Source organism: Gopherus flavomarginatus, chromosome 12 (genome assembly GCF_025201925.1).
Source record: "Gopherus flavomarginatus isolate rGopFla2 chromosome 12, rGopFla2.mat.asm, whole genome shotgun sequence".
Taxonomy (NCBI): domain Eukaryota; kingdom Metazoa; phylum Chordata; order Testudines; family Testudinidae; genus Gopherus; species Gopherus flavomarginatus.
The window spans coordinates 36,393,810-36,419,645 of record NC_066628.1 but is presented as its reverse complement, the minus strand read 5'-3'; the positions used below and the strand labels follow the sequence as shown (position 1 = coordinate 36,419,645).

At 53.5% G+C, this 25,836-nt stretch overlaps 1 protein-coding gene across 3 annotated transcripts in view; it reads left to right on the top strand.

Moving 5' to 3' along the window:
- Positions 1–25,072, top strand: part of SPHK1 (sphingosine kinase 1) — a 34,629-nt gene extending 9,557 nt beyond the window's left edge. The window contains exons 1-5 of one of the 3 annotated variants that reach the window (XM_050919274.1): positions 6,595–7,300; positions 16,889–17,038; positions 17,810–17,904; positions 18,707–18,822; positions 23,227–25,072. In XM_050919274.1, coding sequence (XP_050775231.1) covers positions 7,144–7,300; positions 16,889–17,038; positions 17,810–17,904; positions 18,707–18,822; positions 23,227–24,043 — 1,335 coding nt within the window. In that variant the 5' untranslated portion in view covers positions 6,595–7,143 and the 3' untranslated portion in view covers positions 24,044–25,072. Of the gene's footprint in view, positions 1–4,241; positions 7,301–15,497; positions 15,588–16,888; positions 17,039–17,809; positions 17,905–18,706; positions 18,823–23,226 lie in introns of those variants that run through there. The other 2 variants (XM_050919273.1, XR_007768725.1) reach the window with 2 other exon arrangements.
- Positions 25,073–25,836: the final 764 nt, after the last annotated feature.

Genomic DNA, 25,836 nt, shown 5'->3' with positions numbered 1-25,836 from the left:
TTAACATGTGATCTGAGTCATCCCCAGCAGGGCTGCTCTTTGACCTGTGTGAAATGAGTTGATGAGTCACTATCAGCTCCTCATGGACAAGCATCCACATCACAGAACCAACCCCACAGTCAGTCAGTCTCTGCTGAGGGACTAAAGGACTGAGCCGGCCATGGAGACCGCCTGCTTGGGGGTGCTTACACAGCTGCTTTAACACTAGGTCTCTATTAAACGTTGCCGTGGTGTCTGTTCCCTTCCTTTAAAAATAACATGAACTTTACGCTAATGAAGGAAGCTGGAGTGGAGACCAACACCCTCCCCAGCATAGATACAGCAGAGGCATGAACAGGGCAGGCTTGCCTCCTGCTTAGCCTGGGGAGGCCACCTCAAAGAGTAGACAGCAGCTGTCTCTGGGATCGATTCCGTCCTTGCTCAAACTTGCCAGGTGTGATAGTGATTTCTAATGTGATGCATGCTGGAGATCGGAGCTGAGACCAGCTGCTCTGTTCATACAGGTAGTAACAAGGTTCATTACTCTTTGAGATGGTAACAACATTCAGTGTTGGTTGGGGATGAATTGGAATCAGCAGTGGAGAAGTGAAACAATCTATACTCTGTTCCCAATTCCTGTCTAATCCAGGTGTCTCAGCACGGCCATCGCTGTGATATTGACGTGCCTGATTGTTGCTTTGATTCTCATTCCCCACCCTGCAGAGTTTCAAACTCTGTTGTAGAGCTATTTTTATGGTAGATACTTTAAATGCTAGATCATTGGCACTCTCCTACTGCGGAGATGGGGCCACATGAGGATCTCAATAGGGGCATTGCCCAGCAGTTCATTTATTTCTTACACAGAGAAGCCAGTTTATTTCAGAGAAAGGGAGTCAGACCGAACTTTGCACCCAGCGGTTTCTCAGTGTGATGGTTGTGACTGAAGGGGGTGAAGGAAAATCAGCCAGCTCTCTGAAAGGGCAGACATCCCTCCCCTGACTCAGCCTCTGTCTGCGGATGCACACTCAGCTTGCCGGCTGTTCTTCTAATCTGATCCCCGAAAGAGGAACCGGGCTGCCAGATGTATTAGTCTCTCCTGCTGGGATGTCGGATGTGCCTTTTGCCCCAGAGTTACTCAAGAAAAAGAGAGGTTGTTGAAATCTTGTAGTTTTTGTGGGAGCATCTCTTAGATCTTGGTGTGCCGAAGGGTCCTGTTGGGGTCATATCTTCACATCAAGTCCTGGCATCTTTCACCGCCCCTCCCCCTGTTCTGAGCGATGGAGGGGAGGGAGACGTAGAGGCCTCCACAGTCCGATACACCTGTAATGTCCCTCCGGGGTCTGCTACTGTGGGCTGGCAAGGCCCATCAATAGCCAGATCCCCACGCCAGTGATTCTGGAAGTACCTTCTAGCTGCTTGTCATGGCCACATTCTTCTCTCATGCCCTGGAAGGACTCAGCAGAGGGCTCCTGGCCACCTCCCACCTTGGCCGTTCCTCTGCCAGCATGGGGGCTTTGCTGTTGCAGTTTCCTCCAGGCAGGTGCTAAGAGGCTCAGGATGCTGTGGTCCGTCGGAGTAAAAGCAAGTTCCACAAGTACGACCACAGCAAGGTCAGAACGCAGGCTGCCTAGGACCGTGGCCACCTCCTTTTTACCTCCACTGCCCAGCTTTCCCCTCTGGACTCCTAAGAGCCAATTGTGAACAGGGCCACTTCTTCAAAACCTATGGGGTCTCCTCCTAGCCATGTCCCCATGCCACCCACGAATGCCTGAATCGAAGCAGTAGCATTGGCAAGCCCACACATTCAACGAGCATGAGTCAGGCCTCCCAAAATCATGAGATTGTTTTAAAACAATGATAAGTAAGGTCCGGCTTGACAAAGCCCTGGCTGGGATGATCTAGTTGGGGTTGGTCCTGCTTTGAGCAGGGGGTTGGACTAGATGACCTCCTGAGGTCTCTTCCAACCCTAATCTTCTATGATTCTAAGTATTTGGGCTCTTTTTCTTGGCCTTCTGGTTTCTGAGCCTTTACGGTGTCGTCGCTTCACGTTTCCTCGCATTTCTCCACAGCCAGGGGAGCTAAACTCTCACTCTGTCAATGAAATTTGAGATTCTCAATCACCTGACTCCAGGAGCTGGGGCTTTATGAAGACCCCCCCCAAATATCATGAGCTTTGGCAGCATTGGACCAGTGCTAATGGAACCTCATTTTCAAGAGAGACAATGCAAAACCCCTCTGAGGAAAAAGCAAAATCAAATTCAGGGGAGAACAAGCCAGGGTCATAGATTAGTGTATTCGACTAGCTGCAATAGAGTCCTCTTCCCACTCTGATAGGGTTATATTCTGCTCTGCAGAGGCTGCTTAGGGGCCCCAGATGAGGGGCCCCAGCAAAGGGGAAGGCATGTTGGTGTCTCTTCTGTGCAGGAGGGTGTCTGTTCAGAACTGATAATGAGCACCAGAGGGCGGGGCCAATCATCTGCTTCCCGAAATCCCTTGGCACAAGCCTGTGCGGGGTGGAGGCAGGATGGGGCCGCTGTTTATGAGCCAGCCTTGGAGAGCACTCTCAGTAACAAGGGTCACCAAGTCTCCGGCAGAGGCAGATGATCAAGAGGGAGTCTGTCCCCCTGTCCCCTCCCAGCACGGCACAGCTGAGGACTGGCACATGCACAGTGGCGGGTTCTATCCTCCCCCTCCTAGTTCTGCCTTTGTCTGCACGGGGTATTGGCAGCACCAAGCCCCAGCCCCAGCATGAATAGCCGAACGTGTGCTGTCACACATGGCCCCCAGTCACTGAGGAACGCACTCAGACATTCAGGCTTTGATTGTAGGGGCGAGAGACGCTAACTGAGCTCGATGCCCAGTTGTGCACTGTACAGCCGAAGAAGGGGGCCTGTTGCCTACCCCAGAAAGCTTAGTCTTTGCGTCTAAGCCCATGACAACACTGGGAGTGCTGCACCGGTACAGGAACACAGGCATGTTCTCCCAGCAACGAGCCCCTATGTAGACACAGCTATGGTGACAACGCAGCGTTTTATATCCATCTAGTAAAACCACCACCATGAGCAAAACAAGCTGTATCGGCGGCAGTTCGCCAGTATAACTGCATCTAACCAAGGGGCTTCTGCGAGCCCTACCCTGTGGGTCAAGGATCGCCCCCCACATGCCCCAGACCAGGGGTAGACAACCTATGGCACGGGTGCCAAAGGCGGCACACGAGCTGATTTTCAGTGGCACTCACACTGCCCGGGTCCTGGCCACTGGTCCGAGGGGCTCTGCATTTTAATTTTAAATGAAGCTTCTTAAACATTTAAAAAACCTTATTTACTTCACGTAGTAGTATCATACAGCTGTTTCATATTACCGCTATATGCTGCCTGCTCCGCTTCTGCTGCCAGTTCATCCACATACTCTCTTATCCTTCCTGATATTCCTCTTCACTGCTCTGTGGGCTTCAGCATACTCTTTTTGAGCTTTGGCCTTTGCTGCTCTAGTCCTACTGTTGTTGACTGCTGCCTTCTTCTTCTTTCTGTCTTCTATCTTGATCAGGGTCTCTGCTGTGATCCACTCTTTCTGCTGGTGTTTCTTAATTCCAAGCACTTCCTGGCATACTGACCTAAGTGTGTCTCTCACTTTCTGCCATCTGTTTAGTACACCGTCTTCCTCTTCCTCAAACCGATCCTGTAACACTGAAAACTTATTCTTCAGCCTCAGTCCAAAATCTTCCTTGGTCTTATGGTCCTTCAGAAGGCTGACGTTGTACTACACTCTTCTGTCTGACATGTCTATCCAGTTCTTTTTCAGCTTCAATCTGGCCACCACTAAGTGATGGTCGGACGCCGCGTCTGCTCCTCTTCTAACTCTAACATCCTGCAAGGATCTTCTAAACTTCTTGCTAATGCAGACACGATCGATCTGATTTTCTGTCGTGCCTGCTGGTGATACCCAGGTACTCTTGTGGATCCGCTTGTGAGGAAAGATGCTACCTCCTATGACCAGGTTGTTAAGTGCACACAAATCCACAAATCTCTCTCCATTCTCACTCATCTCTCCCAGAGCGTGGGTCCCCTTGACTTGTTCGTATCCTGTGTTGTCAGGTCCAATTTTGGCATTAAAGTTTCCCATAAGGATGATGATGTCTTTGTGTGGGAGAATCTCTAATATTTTCTGGAGTCTGTTGTAAAAATAATCTTTGTCCTCTTCTTCGCTGTCATTAGTTGGAGCGTAGCACTGAACAACATTCATCTTAATCCTCTTCATTTTAGTTCTGAAGGATGCTGTGATGATCCTGGGACCATGCGTCTCCCAACCAATCAGTGCTCTCTGTGCCTGCTTGGACAACATGAAGCCTACTTCCTGTGTGTGGGGTGTGTTGCTCTCTTCATGTCCTGAATACAGCAACAGCTCTCCTGTCAACAGTCGTCTCTGTCCCGCTTGCGTCCATCTTGTCTCACTAATGCCTAATAGGGTCAGGTTGTTGCTCCTCATCTCTGCTGCAACCTGCGCCGTATTTCCTGACTCGTACATGGTCCTCACGTTCCATGTGCCTATGGTAATCCTCCTGGTTGCAAGAAGGGTAATCGGCTTAGTGGCTTCCTCACGGCTTTTACCACCCAGCACCATGCATCTTCGAATTGAAGACCCTTCTTTTTCCAGGGTAAAAGTCTCTGTTGTCTCTATTGTCGGCGTTTCTGTAGCAGGTTGGTTTTTTATGGGGTGGAGTTGCCAGCCCCACGCCCAACCCTTCTCCTTTATCCTGACTTGGGACAGGCAGATGGCCCCAAAGGACCTCTCTGGTGGACTATCTGGAAAGTTCAGCAAGCCAGAATGTCCCGTTAAAGACAAGCAGGGAAAGTCTATAACAGGAATAGAACAACAGATGAACAGATGGGCGGAGCACTTTGAGGAACTCCTGAACAGACCAGTACCACCAAATCCACCAGATATCAACTCAGCTAACGAGGACCTCCCAATTAATTGCAATAAACCAACCAGAGACGAGATCAAAAAAGCCATCACGATGATGAAGAATAGGATGGCGGCTGGACCTGATGACATCCCAGCAGAGGCCCTGAAAGCAGACCTGGATGCTTCAGTGGAAATGCTGTACCCCCTCTTTGAGAAGATATGGGAAGAAGAAGTGATTCCGGTAGACTGGAAAGAGGGATCTCTCATCAAAATCCCCAAGAAAGGAGACCTTAGCAACTGTGCCAATTATAGAGGAATCACATTCCTGTCGGTGCCAGGGAAGGTCTTCAACCGAGTCCTCTTAGAGAGAATGAAGGATGCCGTCGATCCACAGCTACGAGATGAACAGGCAGGTTTCCGGCAGAACAGATCATGCACGGACCAGAAAGCAATGCTTCGCATCATAGTCGAGCAGTCTATAGAGTGGAACTCCTCGTTGTACATCAATTTTATTGACTATGAGAAAGCGTTCGATAGCGTGGATCGAGAGACCCTTTGGAAGCTCCTTCGGCACTACGGCATCCCAGCAAAGGTGGTCAACCTGATCAAGAACTCATATGACGGTATACACCGTAGAGTGATCCATGGAGGGCAGCTTACTAACAGCTTCCAGGTGCAAACTGGAGTCAGGCAAGGATGCTTGTTGTCACCACTTCTCTTTCTTCTTGTCATCGATTGGATTATGAAGACATCCACCTACGAGCGTAGGAACGGAATCCAGTGGACGTTGTGGACCCAGCTTGATGACCTGGACTTTGCTGACGACCTTGCTCTCCTTTCGCACGGTAAACAGCAGATGCAAGAGAAGATCAACGTAGTGGCAGCCACGTCATCACACGTTGGCCTCAACATTCACAAGGACAAGACCAAGATCCTTAGGATTAACTCCACTAGCAATGACCCAGTCACACTGAATGGAAGCCCCCTGGAAGAAGTGCAGTCCTTCACATACCTAGGTAGCATCATCGACCAGCAGGGTGGCACAGACGCAGGCATCAAAGTAAGGATTGGTAAGGCAAAAGCAGCCTTCTTACAGCTCAAGAACATCTGGAGCTCTAGAGAGCTGTCTTTGGCAATAAAAATTTGACTGTTCAACTCGAATGTGAAATTAGTCCTACTGTATGGAGCTGAAACCTGGAGGACAACCAAAACAACCATCAGGAAGATCCAGACCTTCATAAATAGCTGCCTCAGAAGGATTCTCCAGATCCACTGGCCAGACACCATCAGTAACATCCACCTCTTGGAGAGGACCTGTCAACTCCCAGCAGAGGAAGAAATCAGAAGGAGAAGGTGGGGTTGGATAGGACATACACTATGCAAGCAGCCAACTAACATCACCAGACAGGCACTGCGGTGGAACCCCCAAGGCAAGCGGAAAAGAGGCCGTCCAAGAAACACCTGGCGACGTGACCTTCAGGCTGATAGCAAAAAAATGGGCTATACCTGGAACCAGTTAGAACGAATGGCCCAGGATAGAGGACTCTGGAGATCTGTTGTTAGCGGCCCATACCCCAATTAGGGTGACGGGCATGAGTGAGTGAGTTACTTTTACATACAACAATAGTTTAGTTATATGTTATAGACTTATAGAAAGAGACCTTCTAAAAACGTTAAAATGTATTACTGGCACGCGAAACCTTAAATCAGAGTGAATAAATGAAGACTCGGCACAGCACTTCTGAAAGGCTGCCAACCCCTGCCCCAGACCCACCCAGCTGGGCCAGAAGTCTGTAAATTGCACATTAGTCTCAAACCTGGGCCACACTGAGAAAGCTTTACTGACGGAGCCATGCTGGTAAAAGCCTTGTGAGGATTCAGTTATACCAGTATAACTTATACCAGCAATGCTTCTGCCAGTGCCCTGAGCCAGCACAAGCTGGATTGGTATAAGCACTGTAATACCAACAGAGCCACATCCACCTCAGAGAGTTTTGCTGGTGTAGCTACGCTGGCAAAACTCTCCTGTGTGAACAAGGCCATGCTGTAGAGAAGGCCCCAGAGTCAAATCCTAGCCCCAGTGAGATGCACGACAAAACTCCCTAAGGCTTCAGTGGGTCAGGATTTCACACATGGTGTCTAAACGAAAGGCACCTCGAACACAGCCCGTGTGCCGCTGTTGGGTGGGCAGACCGCCCCAGCTCTGGCTCTGACTGGTGGGCCTGCTGCCACGAATCTGCCACAGGGGCTTTGGTTATCATGCTGCAAGTGTTTTGGACCAGGCCTGTTGTTCCCCTGGATATCACGAGGGTGCGTTGTATGGGAAGCCTATGCCTGGGAGCGTCACCATCTGTCAAGCCACACGTGCAACTCTGTCCCAAACCGGAACGCAGTCATGTCTCGCTAAGGAGACGTGGTAAGAAAGGGGCGCAGGGGTGAGGAGACAAGAGAAATTGTAAATTGGTATTAGACGCCCACCCCATCGATACGGCATCGACTAGTGCCAGTCTCATCTGGGGGGGTGGGTGGGGAAGAGGCCTTCTATCCCTAAAGCTGTGTAGAGAGTAGACTTCTCTTGTGGAAAGCCAGCCAGGGGAGGCTCTAGCATGCAGGCAGCCTTCGGTGGCACGGCTGCAGGCGGTCCGCCAGTCACGTGGATTCAGCGGCGTTTCTGCGGGTGATCTGCTGGTCCTGCTGCCAAAGCCATGGGACCGGCAGAGCTCCCACAGGCATGCCACCAAAGGCTGCCTGACTGCCGCCCTCACAGCGACCGGCAGCCTACCCCGTGGCTTGCCGTCCCAGGCACGCTCTTGTTGCACTTGTGCCTGGTGCTGCCCCTGAAGCCAGCGTGTGTGTTTAAACTCTGCTCCAGTTAGGGTGACGTTTCTAACTCAGACTAAAAGAACAGGAGTACGTGTGGCACCTTAGAGATTAACAAATTTATCTGAGCATAAGCTTTTGTTAGTCTCTAAGGTGCCACACGTACTCCTGTTCTTTTTGTGGATGCAGAGTAACAGGGCAATAACTCAGTCTAGTGTCCCCCTGTGTTCCCCCCACCCCACCCCCCAACCTTGGAATGCCAGGGCTGCCCAGGCCTGCTTTAACCACTCTCTCCTCTGGCTGACACTGAGTCTGGAGCATAGACTGGTCCGTAAGGTTGGCGGATTTGTTTGTACGGACCCATGCCGGAGTTCCCCAGGTGTGCAACGTGGGCTGCTTCCTTGGTGACTAGTTTTCACATAACATGACCAAGCAAATATTTCTGGCAATATCAATCTTCTCTGTCTCTCTCTGGTGGGGTCAGGAAATCTGAGCTTGAGTCAGAGAACTATGAGCCACGTGTCACTATCCTCCAGTGCTTGCTGTGGAGAATGGCTTTCTGGGAGGGGAAAGGAGGGCTGAGTAGTTAAGGCACCGACCTGAGACTCGGCAGATCTGGATTCAGCCCACAGCTCTTCCACAAACTCCTTGTGTGCCCTGGAGCAAGTCAGTTAGCGTGAGACTTTTTCCAAAGCCACTCAAGGGATTTAGACACACGATTCCTATTAACTTCAGAAAGCGGAGTGTCTAAATCTGCAGGAGCTCTGAACACTTCTGTCTCATCTCTCCATCTGTAAAATGGGGATATAATCACCTAGCTATACAGATCCACATAGCCACTTCTACCGTGTTCGAGACGCAGGGCCCATATGGCCGGTTTCCCTACCCCTCACTTGGGACATGTTCGAAGACGGTTCAGGCTTGCAGGGTAGACGGACCCCATCCATACAGTAACCATGTTCAAGGAGAGCAAACTTAATAGGAGAGCCATCGCGGCGCCAGTGAACTCACTCTGAAATGTGACCTGTTGGCATAAACTTCCTTGCTGTCTCTGCCCATCTCCAAGCTCAGCCTGGTTTCATTTGTTTAATTATTCACTGGTATTTACAGCAAGCATCTTGTTCATCTGGGTTAAATGCAAATGTCAGGCGCTTAATGGAAGGTGTTACCTTGTTGCTCTCTTTCCTTTGAATTTCTCCCCTTGGGGTGGAGGAGATTTCGCAGATCCCATCACAGGCTCCTGAGCAGCTTATCAGGAGGGGGAAGGGAGAGAAAGGGGCCAAGGCATGCCCCCAGTTTATGCTGCTTTTCACTTTATCACCCTAAACAGTCTCGAATTTGCTGGCTCCCAAGTTTAGCTGCGCTGCACCATCACCAGCAGCTTCCCTGACCTCCCCCACCCCTGGCTGCCCAGAGATAGACGCATTGTCACAGCTTTGTAAACTAGATCCCAGAGCGGGACCCTCGGGCACCCAATTAGCCCCTCCTGCAGGATTCAGTGGGTCCACGGGAATGATTCCTGTGCTGGAGGGGAGAATGCGGCGCAGAGAGGAGGGTAGTGTCTGCCTGGGGGAGGAAGAGGATAACCTCTGTGTAATGAACAGCTTAGCCCCACAGCCACAGGACTTTCAAACATGCTTACGCAGAGCTTAGTGTGGTGGTGGCGGCACTGGGCTGGAGCATAGCTTGGCTAGCTCACATGGCTAGGTTAAAAACAACGTTCCAGCGTTGTTCACCCTGTTGGCTTAAAGCACACTGTATCCCCAGCTGGCCGATCCATACTGGCCAGCCTCAGCTGTGCTTCAGCCTGGCCGATCAGCACTCACCATTATCATACGTCGAACCACCTTCCCCTCCTCCAGCATGCGCTGCTCTAGGAAGCCGCTCTCTCGACTGCGGCTAGGTCCTCCCAGCACTTGACCTAGTCTGTGGCTTGAATCACTCAAGTCTCCACTGGACTTTATGGCCCTCTACGAAGGCCTGAGCCTGCAGTCAGAGACGGCACAAGGCAGCAGTGAAGGAGTCATGGGGAGGAAGTGAGAGACTGTTGCGTTAGTTAACAATAGATCTGTTCTGCCGGGCTTGATCTGGAGCCTGCAGGCTGCCCATCCAGCCCCCACACCATACAACACTCAGGCCAGACCAACACAGCAACAAGGACTGGTGGGAAGAGCAGGAAATGAAAGGCAGGACACAGTTTGCCACTGACTTACTGTGTGACCTACAGCAAGGTCACCGAGGGCCTGATTTTCAGAGGTACTGAACATGAGAACGGCCATAATGGGTCAGACCAATGGTCCGGCCAGCCCAGTATCTTGTCTTTCAGCATTGACCAGTGCCAGGTGTTTGGAGAGAATGAATAGAACAGAGCAATCAAGTGAACCATCCCCTCTCATCCACTCCCAGCTTCTGGCAATCAGACACCCAGAGCATGGGATTGCGGCCCTGCTCATCCTGGCCAATAGCCATTAATGGACCTATCCTCCATGAACGTATCTTGTTCTTTTTTTGAACCCCCATTCTAGTTTTGGCCTTCACAACATCCTTTGGCAAGGAGTTCCACAGGTTGACTGTGCGTTGTGTGAAGAAATACTTCCTCGTGTTTGTTTTAAACCTGCTGCCTATTAATTTCATTGGGTGACTCCCTAGTACTTGTGTTATTTAACCCTTCACGTAACACTTACTTATTTACTTTCTCCACACCAGTTGTGATTTTATAGACCTCAACCATATCCCACCCCAGTCTTCTCTTTCCCAAGCTGAAAAGTCCCAGTCTTTAATTGCTCCTCATCTGGGAGTGTTCCAAACTCCTAGTCATTTGTGGTGCTTCTCTGTACTGTGTCCAATTCTAAGATATCTTGTTGGAGATGGGGTGACCAGAACTGCACACCAGAGTCAAGTTGTGGGCATATTGAACCTTCTCCATTCCCAGTGAAGACACCTGGAGTTGTTCAGCACTGCGGAACACCAGCCCCTCGCCTTCTTGGCCTGTTTCCCCCTCTACCAAAGTAAGAGCAATACTCCTCCCCCCGCCTTTGGGTACCCAGGTAGGTGCCACGTAAGTGCCAGAGGCCAAGCAGCTGCAGCATTAGCTGGGGAGTCAAAAGACGTGGGTTCTAGTCCCAGCTCTTCCATGGCCTGCTGGGTGACCATCAGTAAGTCACTTGGCCTCCCTGTGCCTCAGTTTCCCACGTGTGCAGTGGGAATGATGATACTTAACTCCTTTGTAAAGCACTTTACGATCTGCAGCTGAACAGTCCCAACAGCTCAGTGTTATGCCTATAATATTGCTCTGCCCTTCTGTACCACCTTGCACCACTGGATCCCAGAGCTGCTCACTAACCTCAGTGAACTCTGCCTCGCCCCTGCCTTGCTAGGTGGCTTTGTTTCCAACAGGCAGCGTGGCTGGCGCTGTGGGAGATACCAAATGACACAGTCCCATCCCCAAAGGGCATTTCTCTTACTATCTGGCCCCATACACGCACAGCATGGTGCTTTTCAGGCAAAGGACGACAGGTCTGGGCCCTGCAGAGCTCACGAGTGAGGCTGCAAGTGCCAGGTCTGCCAATGCCTCGATTGTTCCCATTATACAGATGAAGACTCTGAGGCCTAGAGGGTTTAGTGGCCTGATATTTAAGAAGAAAAGTGGAGCATTTGGAGCTCCCCTTGGCTCCAAGAGCAGCTGTTGCTGCTCAGAACTTCTGCCAGCCAAGCTGGAAGAGACTCACTCGAGATCCCAGAGTTAGAGGGAGAGTGGGACTAGCATCCTGTTCCTAGTGACTTCAGTGGGGTCAGGATTTCACCCCAGTAGTCCTGACCCCTAACTGGGGGCCTAAAGTACAGGACCATCCTTCCTCCTTCCTATCCATCATGTTATTAGTGCAAGTCTCCCAGCTTCCTTGTACCCTTCCTGGAGTTGTGTAATGTCCCCAACACACTCATAGCCTGTCCTCTTCCATTCTCCTTCCCCTCCTGGCCCTGCAGCACCTCTCCCTGGGGACCGACCACGTGAGGGAAGAGTGGCTGCAGGTTAACATGTGAACCTTCTCCAAAGCTGCCATGGGAGAGGAATTCAGGGAGGGGTTTCATTCCTTGCCAGGCTAACTGAATGTTTCCTTTGGAGGCAGATGCATTCAAAGGCAGAAATGACAGCCTGGCTCTTCTTAATCATTAATGTTGCCTGCTATTTCTGAACTGCGTACATGGTCTCGCTCTCTCTAATTCACACACAGAAAGCCTGTCCGAGGTACAGCTCGAACAGGGCTAGCACCCAACGGGTCAGAAACACCGTCGATGGCACACCCATTTAACTGGGCAAGGATTCCTCATTCAAGAGAGGACAGGGGCTTATATTTTGCAAACTGTGCCAGCCAAAGCCTTGTGCCAGATTACCTGGGGGGTGGGTGATGGCTCTACCCTAGGTTGGTTTGTAACACTGTTAGGAGAGACATTGTTCATATCTGCAGCCAGGACAGGCAGTGGAGAGAGATGGTTATCACCCCTAGTATGGATGGGGCCAGGAGGAGCCGGAGGTTGCGGGGGTCAGCAGTGCATCCACTGTTCTTTGACCTGGACAAGCCACAAGCCTGAATTACACCAGTGTCCTTGAGTAAACTCTCACCTGTGATAGCAACAGCAGGAGCGTTGGAGCACAGGGCTTGGGAACTCTTAATCCCACATGGTATTTAGACCTGCTCCCTACAGGGTGAGGACACAAGGTGGCAAAACCACCCCAGCCCTGTTTACACTAGCGCTCCCTTCCATCAGTCACAGAGATGCCCAGGTGTGAAATACCCCAAACAATGCTTGTTTAGAGACAGCCACAGAGGCTGCATTTGGTCTGTTCATTCATCCATCTCTGGCAGCCTACTCAACTACAACCGTTCCCCGTCTCTTGTGAAACACGTCAAGGGCCCATCTGTGTTATAACTGCGCTTAAGCTCTAGTAGATACCTAGATACCACCTAGGGCCAAAATGTGGCTTCTCCACCTGAGTTTCTTTTCCTGTCCACCTCGGCACGACCCTGCCATGTTTTAACATCTTTTTCTTGCCCAGATTTCACAGCCACATTTCAAGCGTCATTTACCTTTAGCGAGGGCTTTACGAGCCCTCCAGACCACAGTGACAAGGTGGCTGGCTCCTGACCTGCTAACAATGCCGTTGCAATCTGTAATGAGGACAGCACCTGAAGTGTTGGCCTTATGAGGCAGTAACGTGCTTAGAGACCCCAGTTAAAGCCACATCAATCCTATTCGCTGAGCTTAGTGGCCACGTGTAAGGTCCGACTCCAGGCTGGAACAGTGTGATGAGCGGGATGGGTGACAATGGCATCTCCTCACTCAGGTGTAAGGACAGCGTAGATGGGGCCTTATCTACCTACAAGGTGAACGGTAAGCACCTGCCATGGGTCCCCCTCTCTTTGGACCTATTCCATTGGGAAGTTGCTGGGGATGAATACAAATGGCAGCTTTCGTCGTCGCTCTCTTCCCTATGGCTAATGAGCTCTGTGTTTTCTGCAATGATTTCAGTCTCACTAGGCCCGGAGCGGCCTCCAGCCCAGCCCCCAGCAAGCTTTGCGCAAACAAAAGCCTTCGTTCTCTCCCACTTTCCTTCCTCTTCTGCTTGCCAAGCGTGCAGCAGGTGGGAGCTGCTCCCGGTCACAGGCTGAGGGGAGGGAAGAAGAACTTGCGTGTCTAGTGCTGGCCCAGCTGCAGCTTTTGATTTGCAACCTGTCCTCTGAGCCAGAGGGAACACTCAGAGTTGTGAACAATGGTGTAGTGTCCAGTCGCGTCTCTTGTGGGATGTGCAGAAAAATGTGCGTGTGAGAGAGAGAGAGCAAGCGAGTGTGCACACAGTGGGAAGGCTGCATTCAGCCGCTCCAGGTTTTAGGAGTGCTTTAGTCTCTGGGCATGGCAACGCATGCTGCTCCCCTGGAAGGGGGAAACTGCAGGGATCAAAGACAACCCTAAAACGCCTGTGCCATTGCGGAGATGGCTCAGCCAGCATAGCACATTACTTCCCCCTGCCTAGCATCGCTGTAGGTTGGGGGAGAGTCTGTGCTGCTCAGTCCTACCACTAATGATAGCTGTGAACACCTTCATGCTATAGCTCCACCCAAAGGAGATGAGCTGTGGTTTTGAAATGGGGCAGGCAGAGTTGCTGGTGCAAGGGGGGGTGGGGGTGGGGTCTTTTCACAGCCAACAGCAGTCACTCAGGGATCTATGTGGGAAGGCTGTTTTCCAGGCCACCCCTTTGCTTCCATATGAAATGACTGTATTTAAAGAAACCAAAAACACAGCAAGGGACCCTATTCTCCCTGGCCCTGGGTGACCATGGAAACTCTGCTGCTGCCCCTCGTCTACACTAGAGCAGGTGCAGTCTGGCCCACTGCTTTGGGCCTCCGCCATACTTGCAAGATGCTCTCACCCACAAGAGCTTTTAATAGTTCACACACACCACCTGCCAGTGCAAACGCACTAGTCCCCAACCACTCTCCTAACCCCGCCAGCCTGCACCCCTAGCTCAGAGGAGCAATGGCGGCATTGTGGCTACACCAGTTCAACCAGTGCTACTAGCACCATCCCACAGCTGGGCTGCCCATCAGTCACTGCCTGCTCAGAGCACCATCCATCAAACCACTTCCTTGCAGGCCCGAGAGCAGCTCCAGTGATACTTACCTGGTCCCTGCCATGCCCTGCACCCCTCCCGCAGCTTAGCAAAGACACAGGAACTCCATCCCAAATCAAGTTTCATTCAGGCTTGTTTTCTTTACACAATAAGAAACTTTTACCAGCAATTTCACAGTGTCTGACGCTTAGCTCCTCCCCTCCAGCAGACCCCAGGCAGCACAGAAAGGTTAGCAAGGGTGCCCATCACATGGCACCTAAACACCCCCCCGCAGCAAGCCATCAATGTTCTGACCATGCCACTGGCTGGGGCTAGTGCTGCAGGGAGGTGGCTACCTTTTTCCCAAGCTCCTGTGAGGTAAGGGACATTCACAGTAACATACACACCTCAATTAGTCCCAGCTCTCCACCCACCTGCCCCACAACCATTACCCTCAATCCAACCCAATGGTGAATCCCCGATCGCTACTCACCTGCCCGTGGCCCAGCGGTTCTTACCCCGGCGGAAGAGCTGTACGTGTTCCATTGCATAAGCCTAGGGATGCGGAGCCAGCTGGGCTCTGAGGAGGGATCCCTTCCCTCCGGGAATGGGCCTAGACAGACTGTATCTGCCTCAGCGTCCTACAAGGGATAAGAGGAGAAGGAAACCAGCCAGCAGAAAACAAATAACCCCCCAAAGCAGAGCCCAGCCAGCAAATTCTCCCAGCAGTAACACAAGCTCTTCCCTCCTCATTTAGTTTGACTAGATTTGAAACACCTGGCCCCACCTGGCACTGACTGGCTGGCTCGGGACTGCATGGTGCATGGGGGCTGACTACCCCCCTACGCTGGCCGATGTGGGACTGGGGCCAGCCGTGCTGTGGAGAAGGACGTCAGTCTCCAGAGCTGCCGACCCAGCCGTGAGGGTCTGTTGAACTGGGTGTCTGGTCTGAGCAGCCTTCAGCTGCCAGTAGTAGTGAGCAGCCTGAGGCGCTAAGGCACGGGGCTCCCCCCAAGCTAGGGACAGCTGTGTCAGGTTCCTGAAAACTTGGGCTGAGAAAGCTTCCTCAGGTCCCATCTGACCCATTCCCAGCCTGGCCAGGGGAGTTGTGCCGGGATCGGCCAATGCGGTAAGCTCAGGAGAGGCACCGCCAACATTGAATCTCTTCTCTCTTGTCTCTGTCCAGGGGTGATGTGGGGACTCTTGTCGCGGCCCTACCATGTCCTGGTGCTGCTGAACCCCCAGAGCGGAACAGGGCAAGCGCTGCAGCTGTTCCGCTCCCTAGTGCAGCCGATGCTGGTCGAGGCCTGTAATAACCTTAGTCCCAGTTTTGGACCTTAGCGTCCAAAATATGGGGGTTAGCATGAAAACCTCCAAGCTTAGCCACCAGCCTGGACCTGGTACCTGCTGCCACCACCCAAAAATTAGAGTGTTTTGGGGCACTCTGGTCCCTCTGAAAAACCTTCCCTGGGGACCCCAAGACCCAAATCCCTTGAGTCTCACAACAAAGGGAAATAATCCTTTTTCCCTTCCCCCCTCCAGGTGCTCCTGGAGAGATACACAGACACAAGCTCTGTGAATCCAAACAGAGTGAATCTCCCTCTCTGTTCCCACTCCTGGAAACAAAAAGTACTTTCCTATTCCCCCAGAGGGAATGCAAAATTAGGCTAGCAATCCAACACACAGATCTCCCCTTGACTTCTTCCTCCCACCAATTCCCTGGTGAGTACAGACTCAATTTCCCTGAAGTAAAGAAAAACTCCAACAGGTCTTAAAAGAAAGCTTTATATAAAAAGAAAGAAAAATACATACAAATGTGCTCTCTGTATTAAGATGATACAACACAGGGTTAATTGCTTAAAAGAATATTGAATAAACAGCCTTATTCAAAAAGAATACAAATCAAAGCACTCCAGCACTTATATTCATGCAAATACCAAAGAAAAGAAACCATAGAACTTACTATCTGATCTCTTTGTCCTTACACTTAGAAACAGAAAATTAGAAAGTAGAACTACTTCTCCAAAGCTCAGAGAAAGCAGGCAGGCAGACAAAGACTCAGATACAAACTCCCTCCACCCAGAGTTGAAAAAATCCGGTTTCCTGATTGGTCCTCTGGTCAGGTGCTTCAGGTGGAAGAGACATTAACCCTTAGCTATCTGAAACACCTGGCCCCACCTGGCACTGACTGGCTGGCTCGGGACTGCATGGTGCATGGGGGCTGACTACTCCCCTAGGCTGGCCGATGTGGGACTGGGGCCAGCCATGCTGTGGAGAAGGACGTCAGTCTCCAGAGCTGCCGACCCAGCCGTGAGGGTCTGTTGAACTGGGTGTCTGGTCTGAGCAGCCTTCAGCTGCCAGTAGTAGTGAGCAGCCTGAGGTGCTAAGGCACGGGGCTCCCCCCAGGCTAGGGACAGCTGTGTCAGGTTCCTGAAAACTTGGGCTGAGAAAGCTTCCTCAGGTCCCATCTGACCCATTCCCAGCCTGGCCAGGGGAGTTGTGCCGGGATCGGCCAATGCGGCAAGCTCAGGAGAGGCACCGCCAACATTGAATCTCTTCTCTCTTGTCTCTGTCCAGGGGTGATGTGGGGACTCTTGTCGCGGCCCTACCATGTCCTGGTGCTGCTGAACCCCCAGAGCGGAACAGGGCAAGCGCTGCAGCTGTTCCGCTCCCTAGTGCAGCCGATGCTGGTCGAGGCCGACGTAGCCTTCACCCTCTTTGTGACCGGTAAGTCTGCTCCCGCTACAGCCACCCGGCGGGTTCTGCCTTGCCCAGGCTATCTCCTAGGGGCCCCTCACTGCCAGGCAGAGGGAAGGGCATTTCGCAGGGTAGGGGACTTCTGTCTGGCTGAGCTCTCCCTGCACGGCTGGCTGTGTAGCCTGGGATAGCAGCTGATGGCCCTTCTCTGCCCACCACCCTGCCAGGTAACGTCAGGAATTCTCCAGCTGGGGAGTGTCTCAACTAGTACTGCCTTGTAATATGCAAATACAGTGCAACTTATTTAAATGTGACCAATGGATGCACAGTATTCAAATGAACAGAAGGGGTCAAGAAGCAGGAGAAGGGGGAACCCTCCCCTCTTGCGTTGCAATCCCCTCTGGCAGCAAGGAGAACCCAAGGGTGGCAGCAGGGGGAGGAGAGCTAGGCAGGGGGAGATGCTGGAGTGTCATTCTCCCATGCACCCATGAAGCCTTCCTGAGGGCCTACAGGGGTCCACAGCTTAGGAGCAATGGTTTGTGTGCCCTTGGCCATGAGAACTCCCCCTCTTGGCTTGGTGGGTCTCTCCCTGGCTCTTGCCAGCTGGCGCCGATGCTGGGAGCCTGGGTTGGGAAGCCCAAGTGACCTCCTGTGGCTGTTTCCTCTCGTGCTAGGGAGGGCTGGGCCCTCCTTTCTCCAAGGATTGTGCAGGGAGAGGAAACCATGTCGATTCCCGGCAGCCCATGGTTATGTGAGGCCATGCCACCCCCACTGCCAGCAGCTCTGTGTTTCTCTCCCCAGAGAGGCCGAATCACGCTCGTGAGCTGGTGCAGGCTGCAGACTTATCCCAGTGGGATGCCGTGGCCGTCTTGGCCGGGGATGGCCTGCTGTACGAGGTGAGGAGACAGCCAGGAAGCAAGGCAGCTGTTACGCTGGCCACTGGGAGATGAGCCAGTCCCTTGGAGTGTGGCTGTATCCGGCCACTGCTCCCGGGCAGAGGCTGGGGGTGCAGAGCTTGGCCCTGCGCCGCCTCAGAGTTCGACGTGGGAGCGTAGGTGGAGACAGAGCCGGGCGTGGGTGGCGGCTCAGATCCACAGGGGTTGTGGGGGAGCGAGTCTCTGGGCAGCAGCCCCAGTCCCAAACAGCACAGGCAGCTCTGGGAGCCCCAGGCCTGGAATGGGGAGGGGAAGGAGGCCAGGACTGAAGGGCAGGGGCAGAGCTGGGGGGTGGGAGGGAAGGGTAGGCCAGGAAGAAGAGGGAGCTGCAGGCCCGGGGGGTGGGTGGGTGCATGTGGGGCACAGGGCTGGAACCGCAAGTGGTGCTGCAGGGCGAGACGGAGGCGCAGCAGCGGGACATGGGCTGGATGTCACAGTGCCTGGCTGGGGCACGCTCTCACGCTGCCCTCCCAGCACTGTCAAAAGCTAAGAAAGAGAAAAGACACCAGGGACAAATAGCTCCTGGTTCTGCTGCTTGTGCCCTGGAGCCAAGCTGGGCAGCTGCCAGAGGCACCAAAGGAGAGGAGGTGGCACCCAAAACCTCCCCAGGCTTCCCTGGCCTGGGTAGGCTGGAGCAGGGGGCTGTATTGCCGCTCCCAGAGCAGAGACCCCCTGGCTCCCTCTGGTCCATTCCCTTTCTCCCGAGCGGCCAGGCGGCTGCTGTCTCTGGGAAGCTGCTAGCTGTGTGGCTCTGTCCCCACAGGTGGTGAACGGCCTGATGGAGCGTCAGGACTGGCAGGCCGCCATCAAGAAGCCTCTCTGCACGCTGCCCGGGGGCTCTGGGAACGCCCTGGCTGCTTCCATCAACCACTACGCTGGGTAAGGGCTTCTCAGCCGCTGGCCCAGGCCCTACCGCTGGCTGCTGGGGGAAGGGGCGCACAGTGGAAGGACGGAGCAGGCCCCTGGCAGGGAAGCCCGCTGACAGAGGGACACTGACTGGCTTGCCAGAGGCAGTCAGGTTCGCCTGAGACCTTGTAAACCTCTGTATACCACCGAAGCTGATTTCAGCAGCCAGGAAACTAGTTTAAATGACTGCAAAGGGCTTCCCCCCAGGGCAGCCTGTCTAAGCACAGGGACTGTCCAGTGGCAAGAGCTACCCCCAGGCCCCAGCCTCTGGTGCCATCTGCCACCTGACTGGCACCATTCCTAGCAGACTCGGGCTGCTGGAGCCTGACTAAGGCAGCTAGTGAGGGCTGGATTCTGCCCAAGGAGGTTGTGTGGGTGGGCGAGAGGGCAGAGTTTAGCTCTGCCCCTGCAGAAAGCAAAATGCAAAGTTAAGGCCTTACCAGCTTCGCAGGGGGACAGCTGGGCATTCCTGGGGCCTGCATGGACAGAAAAGCCAGGTTAGAGACACGTCCAAGAGCTACGCAGCAGCCGCGGGCTCCCTGACAGGGTGTGATCACTATTTGTCTGCCCCCACATGGAAGGAGAGCACTGACAGGGGTTGCTCCAGACGGAGAGACATTACCATCCAAACTCCCCCCTGCGAAGTCACCCAGCCCTTCCCGCTCTGCTAACAGCATCAAAGAATGACTGCATGCTTCAGTACCACCCCCTCCCACCCTTTCAGTGCTGACCACCTTTTGGAGCAGACCCCAACTTGTGGCTTTGATGTGAGGATTATTTGCATTTCAGTAGCAGCTAGAGGGAGGTCCCCATTCAGAGCAGGGGGCCTTGGAAGCAGTTTGGCCACATGGATGGAGCACAGGATTCAACAGGCCTGGGCCGTATGCCTGGCTCTGCCACTGACCTGCTGGGTGACCTTGGGCAAGTTGCTTCACAGCCCTGTGCCTCGGTTTCCCCATCTGTAAAATGGGGATAATGAAAAGCATTCAGAGAGCTACGGATGAAAAGGGGGGTAAGAGAGCTTGGGGTTATTGTTATTGCTGGGCTCAGTGCTACCCACGCACACAAGGAGAGTCCGACAAGCCCCAGAGAGGCTGCAGTCTACGTAGGCAGCATAGAAAAATGGCATGGGGTGGGAGGGATCAGAGGCCAGAGAGGAAGTGAGTTGCCCAAGGTCACACAACAGGGTGGGGGAAGAGCCCAGCTCTCATGGCTTCCACTCACCCTTTTACTTTTTCCCCCCTCTGTTTTATGATTGTCTTTTCCCTGGCCCTGCCTCTGCTCCCCATGTGAATGGCTCCTTTTGGGAAGCACCAGTGCCCAGACCAAACCCAGCTCCGCCTGAGCCTCCCCTGCCCACACCTGTCCGTGCTGACAGCTCAGGTGCATGGGTGGCTTGCCCTGGCCAGATGGGGTGGAGAAGCTCCGACTCGGCTGAGGCAGAGAGAAGGGCAGGGGCAGGGGCAGTTTAACTGGAAGCCCTTGGCTTATGTTTCTTGTCTCATGAGGAAAGTGCCACTCTCAGCTCTGGCCTTTGCCCCTGCACAGCTGGCTTGGCCCTCCTGCTGCGAGGCTAAGCCCAGCTCCCGCTGCACAGTGCTACGGGGGAGGGCACGAACAGGCGGCTTTGCTTTCACAGCTAAGCTGCTCAGCCACTTGACTGCTCCCCGACAAGGTCCGGCCCCAGCAAGCTGCTCTCTGAAGATAGATGCTCCTGAGAACACATGGGTCCCTTCCCCCACCCCAGCTACTCCCTCCAGGGGCTGAGGAAGACCAGCAATAAGGCCAGATGCTCCTCACGTCCCCTGGGAATGGCTCTCACCCCTGCACAGAGCCATTCCTAGTCTGGCACTGGCTTTAGCTGAGTGCACAGCTGGCTCCCTGAGAGAGAAGACTCACTCTAGTTTGGTGATGGATCCACCCCCATTCCCTGCACCCTCCTTAGGCCTGGCTCTCTCTGTTTCCCCATCTGGACCTTCCTTCCAGCCCCTGCTCAGGGAGGCAGGAGAGTTGTGTTCCCCATGCAGAATCCTGGGCAAGTTACTTTACCACTCCCTGCCTCAGTTTCCCCTAGTAGACTGGAGGTGATACTTGCCTGTGCCATGCAAAGTGCTTTGGCACCACTGAGTGGCACACTCTGGGGAGCTGCTGCCTGGAGCAGGCTGAGCTAGGCTTGCAACAGAGTACATAGTGGTTTGGGCCAAGTTCTGCTCAGTAGCCCGGGGCAAGTTCTGCCTTCCTTCAAGAACAACACTACGCTGTATGTGTGGCGGCAGTAGCTGAGGGGAGCTTGCCACAAACACAGTCTGGTCCAGGGCTGAGATAAGACTGGGCAGAAGTTTTGTAACAAGTTGGGTTGGGCCAATCACTAACCCCTGTTGAACACAAAGCCCAAAGCAAGTGTGGCCATTGCCACTTCCATAGTGGTGGTTTTTAAAATAGTCAAAACCAATTAAAACACATTTTTAAAAATGGAAGAGTGCTCTTCACTCTCACTCCAACATAAACCACTTCCTGGCCAGCTGCTTTCCTTCGGCAACCCCCTCCTCTGGGGCTCCATTCATGGGCAGCCGTTGGCGAGCCCAGCTCCGTGCTAGACACTTGCATAAAGGCCAGATTTGCCAAGGTGCTCAGCACCCACCATTGTAACGCTTAGAACCTGAGCTTCCAAGGAGCCCCCTCTGGAGTTCACCAGTCACACGTACAGCCCCCATCACCCAGAGCCCTGCCTGCCTTCTGCTTCAGCACCAAGAACAGAGCCTCTGCCAGGCTCCCCTCAGCTGCCACCGCTGCTGTGCCTGGAGGCACAACAGCTAGCAGCTGGGTAACAGGAGCCAGGAGCTGATAGGACCAAAAGACCCCACAGGGAGCCACTTCCGTTCCCCAAGTGAGACCCTGCCTCCTCCCCTACCAGCAAGGGAAAGTAGGACACTTCATCTGCCTTTTTTCTGCTGCTGCCCGGGCTGGCTTCCCATGTAAAGCTGCTCTGAGCTCCATGCCCACTGCCCAGCTCTGCCCGGCCTCCCCCAGCTGGTCCCTGGCCTGGCCCGGCCCAGCCTGGCCTCTAGCAAGAGCAGGGACTGCTGAGCAGGAGTTACTGGAAGGGGGTTCCCAGCAGAAGTGAGGGCAGATGTGACTTGCTCCATCTACTGGCTCTTGAGCCGATTCCAGCTCCCAGGAGCTGCAAACCCTCCTTCCAAGCAGCCCCCTCTGCTCCCGGCAGGCAGCTAGCTCGTGGGTGAGCCAGGCTGGGCTATCAGAGAGCAGCCACTGGGCCCTTAACAAGGTGGATTTGGGCCAGGGTGGAGGGGAGCAGAGGATACCTAAAACAAGACCATTGCGTGTGTAAATAGCACAGCCTCCTGAGCCAAGCGCCCTTGTTCTCCAGTGGCCGGGGCACGTCCTGGATGTGGTGTGAGGGCCGCATGAGAGCCGGCAGGCAGAGCTCTGCTGTTCTAGGCAGGGCAGCTGCCACTACAAATCCATCCATGCCGACGATGCGCTCCTAGTCGCTGCATTGTTGGGGGACAGGCCCTTCGGCGCCCCAAGCCAGACTAAAGCAATGCTGTCCAGGGCACTAACGATGGCCAAGGTTACACATGCCGGTGCCCCATGGGGCTTCTTGTCTGCCATGCCTCTGAGCCTGGCTCCCTTACTGGCTCGGGCCACTCTCTCTCATGCTGGCAGATCACTCCTGACAGTCTGACAACAGCGCTGCTGTCCGCTCCTCTTGCATCTGGTTATCTAGGGCCGTGCCTCTGCCAGGCTGGGTCGCAGGGCCTTGTGAACAAAGCCACCAAGCAAACCCTGTGCCTCACCAACTGCCCCCCCCCCCCCGCTGCCGGAGCCTCGAACAAAGTGAGGTGCAGCCTACGGAGAACGGCTTCTCCAAGGGGTGCAAACGGGGGTCAGTGATGCTTCTGTTTGTGGAGCGTTGTGAGCTGGTCAGCCCAAGGGAGGTTCTTCCTGGCTGGCTGGCCAGGAAAAGAACAGGTGGAAGCACTAGCTGAGTCTAAGAAAAGGGGCACAAGCCAGGGGAGTTGGGTTTTAAACCCATCCCTTGGTGTTTCTAGGAGACTTGTCCTCTGCTGGTAGACAGAGGATTGCATTGATTCCAAGCAGGTGGGGATCTTTGAAACCCCCCCGGCTCTAGTCACGTTCCAATAATACTTAGTGACATTTTGCAATTGCAGTGTCTTCCTCAGCCAAAGGGGGTGCCCTGGAGCTGCAGGAATTTGCCTGGAGTCGCACAGAGAGTCAGTGGCAGTCCTCTGGGGGGGTCCCCAAGAGTCCCTCCCCCGCTCCAACCACTGGAGTGTGCCTTGGACAAGGTGAGGGCCCCAGCTCAACAGATCTGCCTGCTTTTGTCTGTTACAGCAACACGCGGGCCTCCAAGGAGGAGCTGCTGACCAATTGCACCTATTTCCTCTGCAAAGGCCTGCATGCCCCCATGGACCTGGTCTCCCTGAGCACGGCCTCTGGCAAGCGCCTCTACTCCTTCCTCAGCTTTGGCTGGGGATTCATCTCTGACGTAGACATCGCCAGCGAGAAGTACCGCCAGCTGGGCAACGCCCGCTTCACCGTGGGCACCATCCAGCAGTTGGCTGGGCTGAAGGTCTACAAGGGACGCCTCTCCTACCTGCCCATGGGGACGTCATCCTCTGTCTCCTCAGCCCCTGGCAGCACTTCAGAGCAGAACAGCCACCACGTGCCATGCAGCAACGGTCACCCCCTCCACATCCTCCCCCAGCCTGTGCCAGGGGCGCCACGGCCCCCTCACGAGGGGTCCTGGCCAGAGGACTCGCTCCTGGTCCCCTTTGACCAGCCAGTCCCGAAGCACTGGACTGTTGTGCCTGAGGAGGAATTTATCTCCATTTTCGCCATCTACCAGTCGCACTTGGGTGCTGATTTCACCATGGCCCCCACGGCCAAGCTTCACGACGGCTCCATGCACCTCTTCTACCTGAAAGCCGGGGTTTCCCGGCTGGGGCTGCTCAAACTCTTCCTAGCCATGGAGAAGGGGACCCACCTAGATCTGAACTGCCCCCACCTTCACTATGTCCCCCTGAGGGCCTTCCGGCTGGAGCCCTTTGCTTCCACCGGGCTCATGACGGTGGACGGTGAGCCGCTGGCGTGTGAGCCAGTGCAGGGCCAGGTGCACGACCAACTCTGCCGGATCATCAGTGGCTCCTGAGCCACCTGCCAGCCTGACAAATAAACTGCTTCGAAAAGGGTTTTGACCATGTGCATCCCTGGGGTGCAATGAGGGAGGACAGGCAAGGACCACTGCAGAGAATGCTTACACCTCCTGCCACTCAGTGTCTTCTCCAGCCCTCTCCTCCTCTGGAATAGTTCACGGGGTCTCTTGTTCCCCTTGCTCTGCCCAGCCTCCTGAGTCCCACCCCCACACAGTCCTTTTGCTGTTTGATTACAGGCACTATGGGCCAAGCACTAAGAGATTTGGTTAATAAATTTGAGGGTGGGGGAGGGACACTCACAGCCTGGCCTGCCCCCATGTCAGGAAGCTCCTGTGGGACACAGGTGACTACTGAGCAGTGGATGGCAGGTGATGGTACCCAAATACAGGTACAGCTCTTTCCAGGTCAGCTTAGCAGCTGCAAGGATATTTCTCCCACCACCCCCAGTCTAAGCGCTAGGCTGCTTCTTTTCTCTGCTTCCAGATCAGCCTCTTTTTGCAAGGGACTCTGCAGATGAAGCCAAGGGACTCGCCGAAGCCAGGCTCCCTGCAGTACAGGCCTCCCTTGCATATCTGCTCCTAGGTTCCCCACAAGGACAAAGTCAGTCTGCTCCCTTCCCACAGCTGAAGAATACACTCATGGCACAAGAGCGCTACCCTTTCTCCCAGGAGCAGAGTACCATGGGGACTGAGCAGTGATAGCGGGCACCAAGCCCTGGGGTCTGTAGGGAAATGAGAACTGGTTGGCTCCACTATAAATGTCGGCCCTAGAAGTTTATAGTTTGTTACAATGAACCAATATTTTTTAAAGAAAATATTTCTACCAAAAGCTCCATGGAGACAGAGTTTATTCTTAAAATGAGACAATAAAGATCTAGCTTTTCCAAAACAGGAGGCCTTGGTTGTTATATGGAGGGCACTCTGCTTTCATTGCAAACCTAAGCACCTGGAACTCCCGGGTTGGACTGTTTCCTCCCTGGGATTGCTGTGATGTAATAAGCAATAAAGTTTCTTGGAGCAGCAGCATCTCAGGGGTTATTGCTTTCCGATTTCGCCAGCAAGGGGCTGTGGGCAAATTGCTCCAAAATGCACTGCCTCTTGGCTTTTGCACAGAATCCCAGTCAGCCTGCTAGAAAATCCCTTTATTCTCCGGCGTATGGATGAGCTGGGATGACTCATGGTGGGCGAAGAGGTGGTGTCATCCTAATCCAAGGTATTAAAAAATTAATTTTGCAGGGTCCATTGAGCTTATATGTTTTAACTGTAGAGGGGAAAACCATCAATCTCTAGTCCAACAGCTGTTTCTTTAGAAACATTTTGGAAAAAAGTAGACTAAAAAAAATCAGAACTGTTACAATAATCTTTATAAAATCACACAGCATAGCACTCCTTGGGGTCAGATACTGCAGTGAGGGGCAGCCTTATGAAAACCTAGACAGCCTTCATGTCCATGGCCCACATTGCATGGGTTGGGTTAGGTAGCAATAGCTGTAAAGAACTCACTCATCACATCCCCAGTCTAGCTGAAGCACGCTGTGACTTACAGCACTGTGCAAGTACGCGCTCTAAACAGATAAAAGCTTGGGGAAAAGGGCTGGCTGTGCAGGCAGACTGAGCAGCCACCAAGTGCTGATTATGGTGACACCATTTTTTTGGTTGCCGCTAATTTTTGATCTAAAGTGACAGTAATGAACCCAGATTTAGAATCTTCCGCCATGACAGAGGAACCTTAGACAGCAGCTGCTGTTCACATTTATTCATCTGCAAATTATGCAATTAGGATCCCAAAG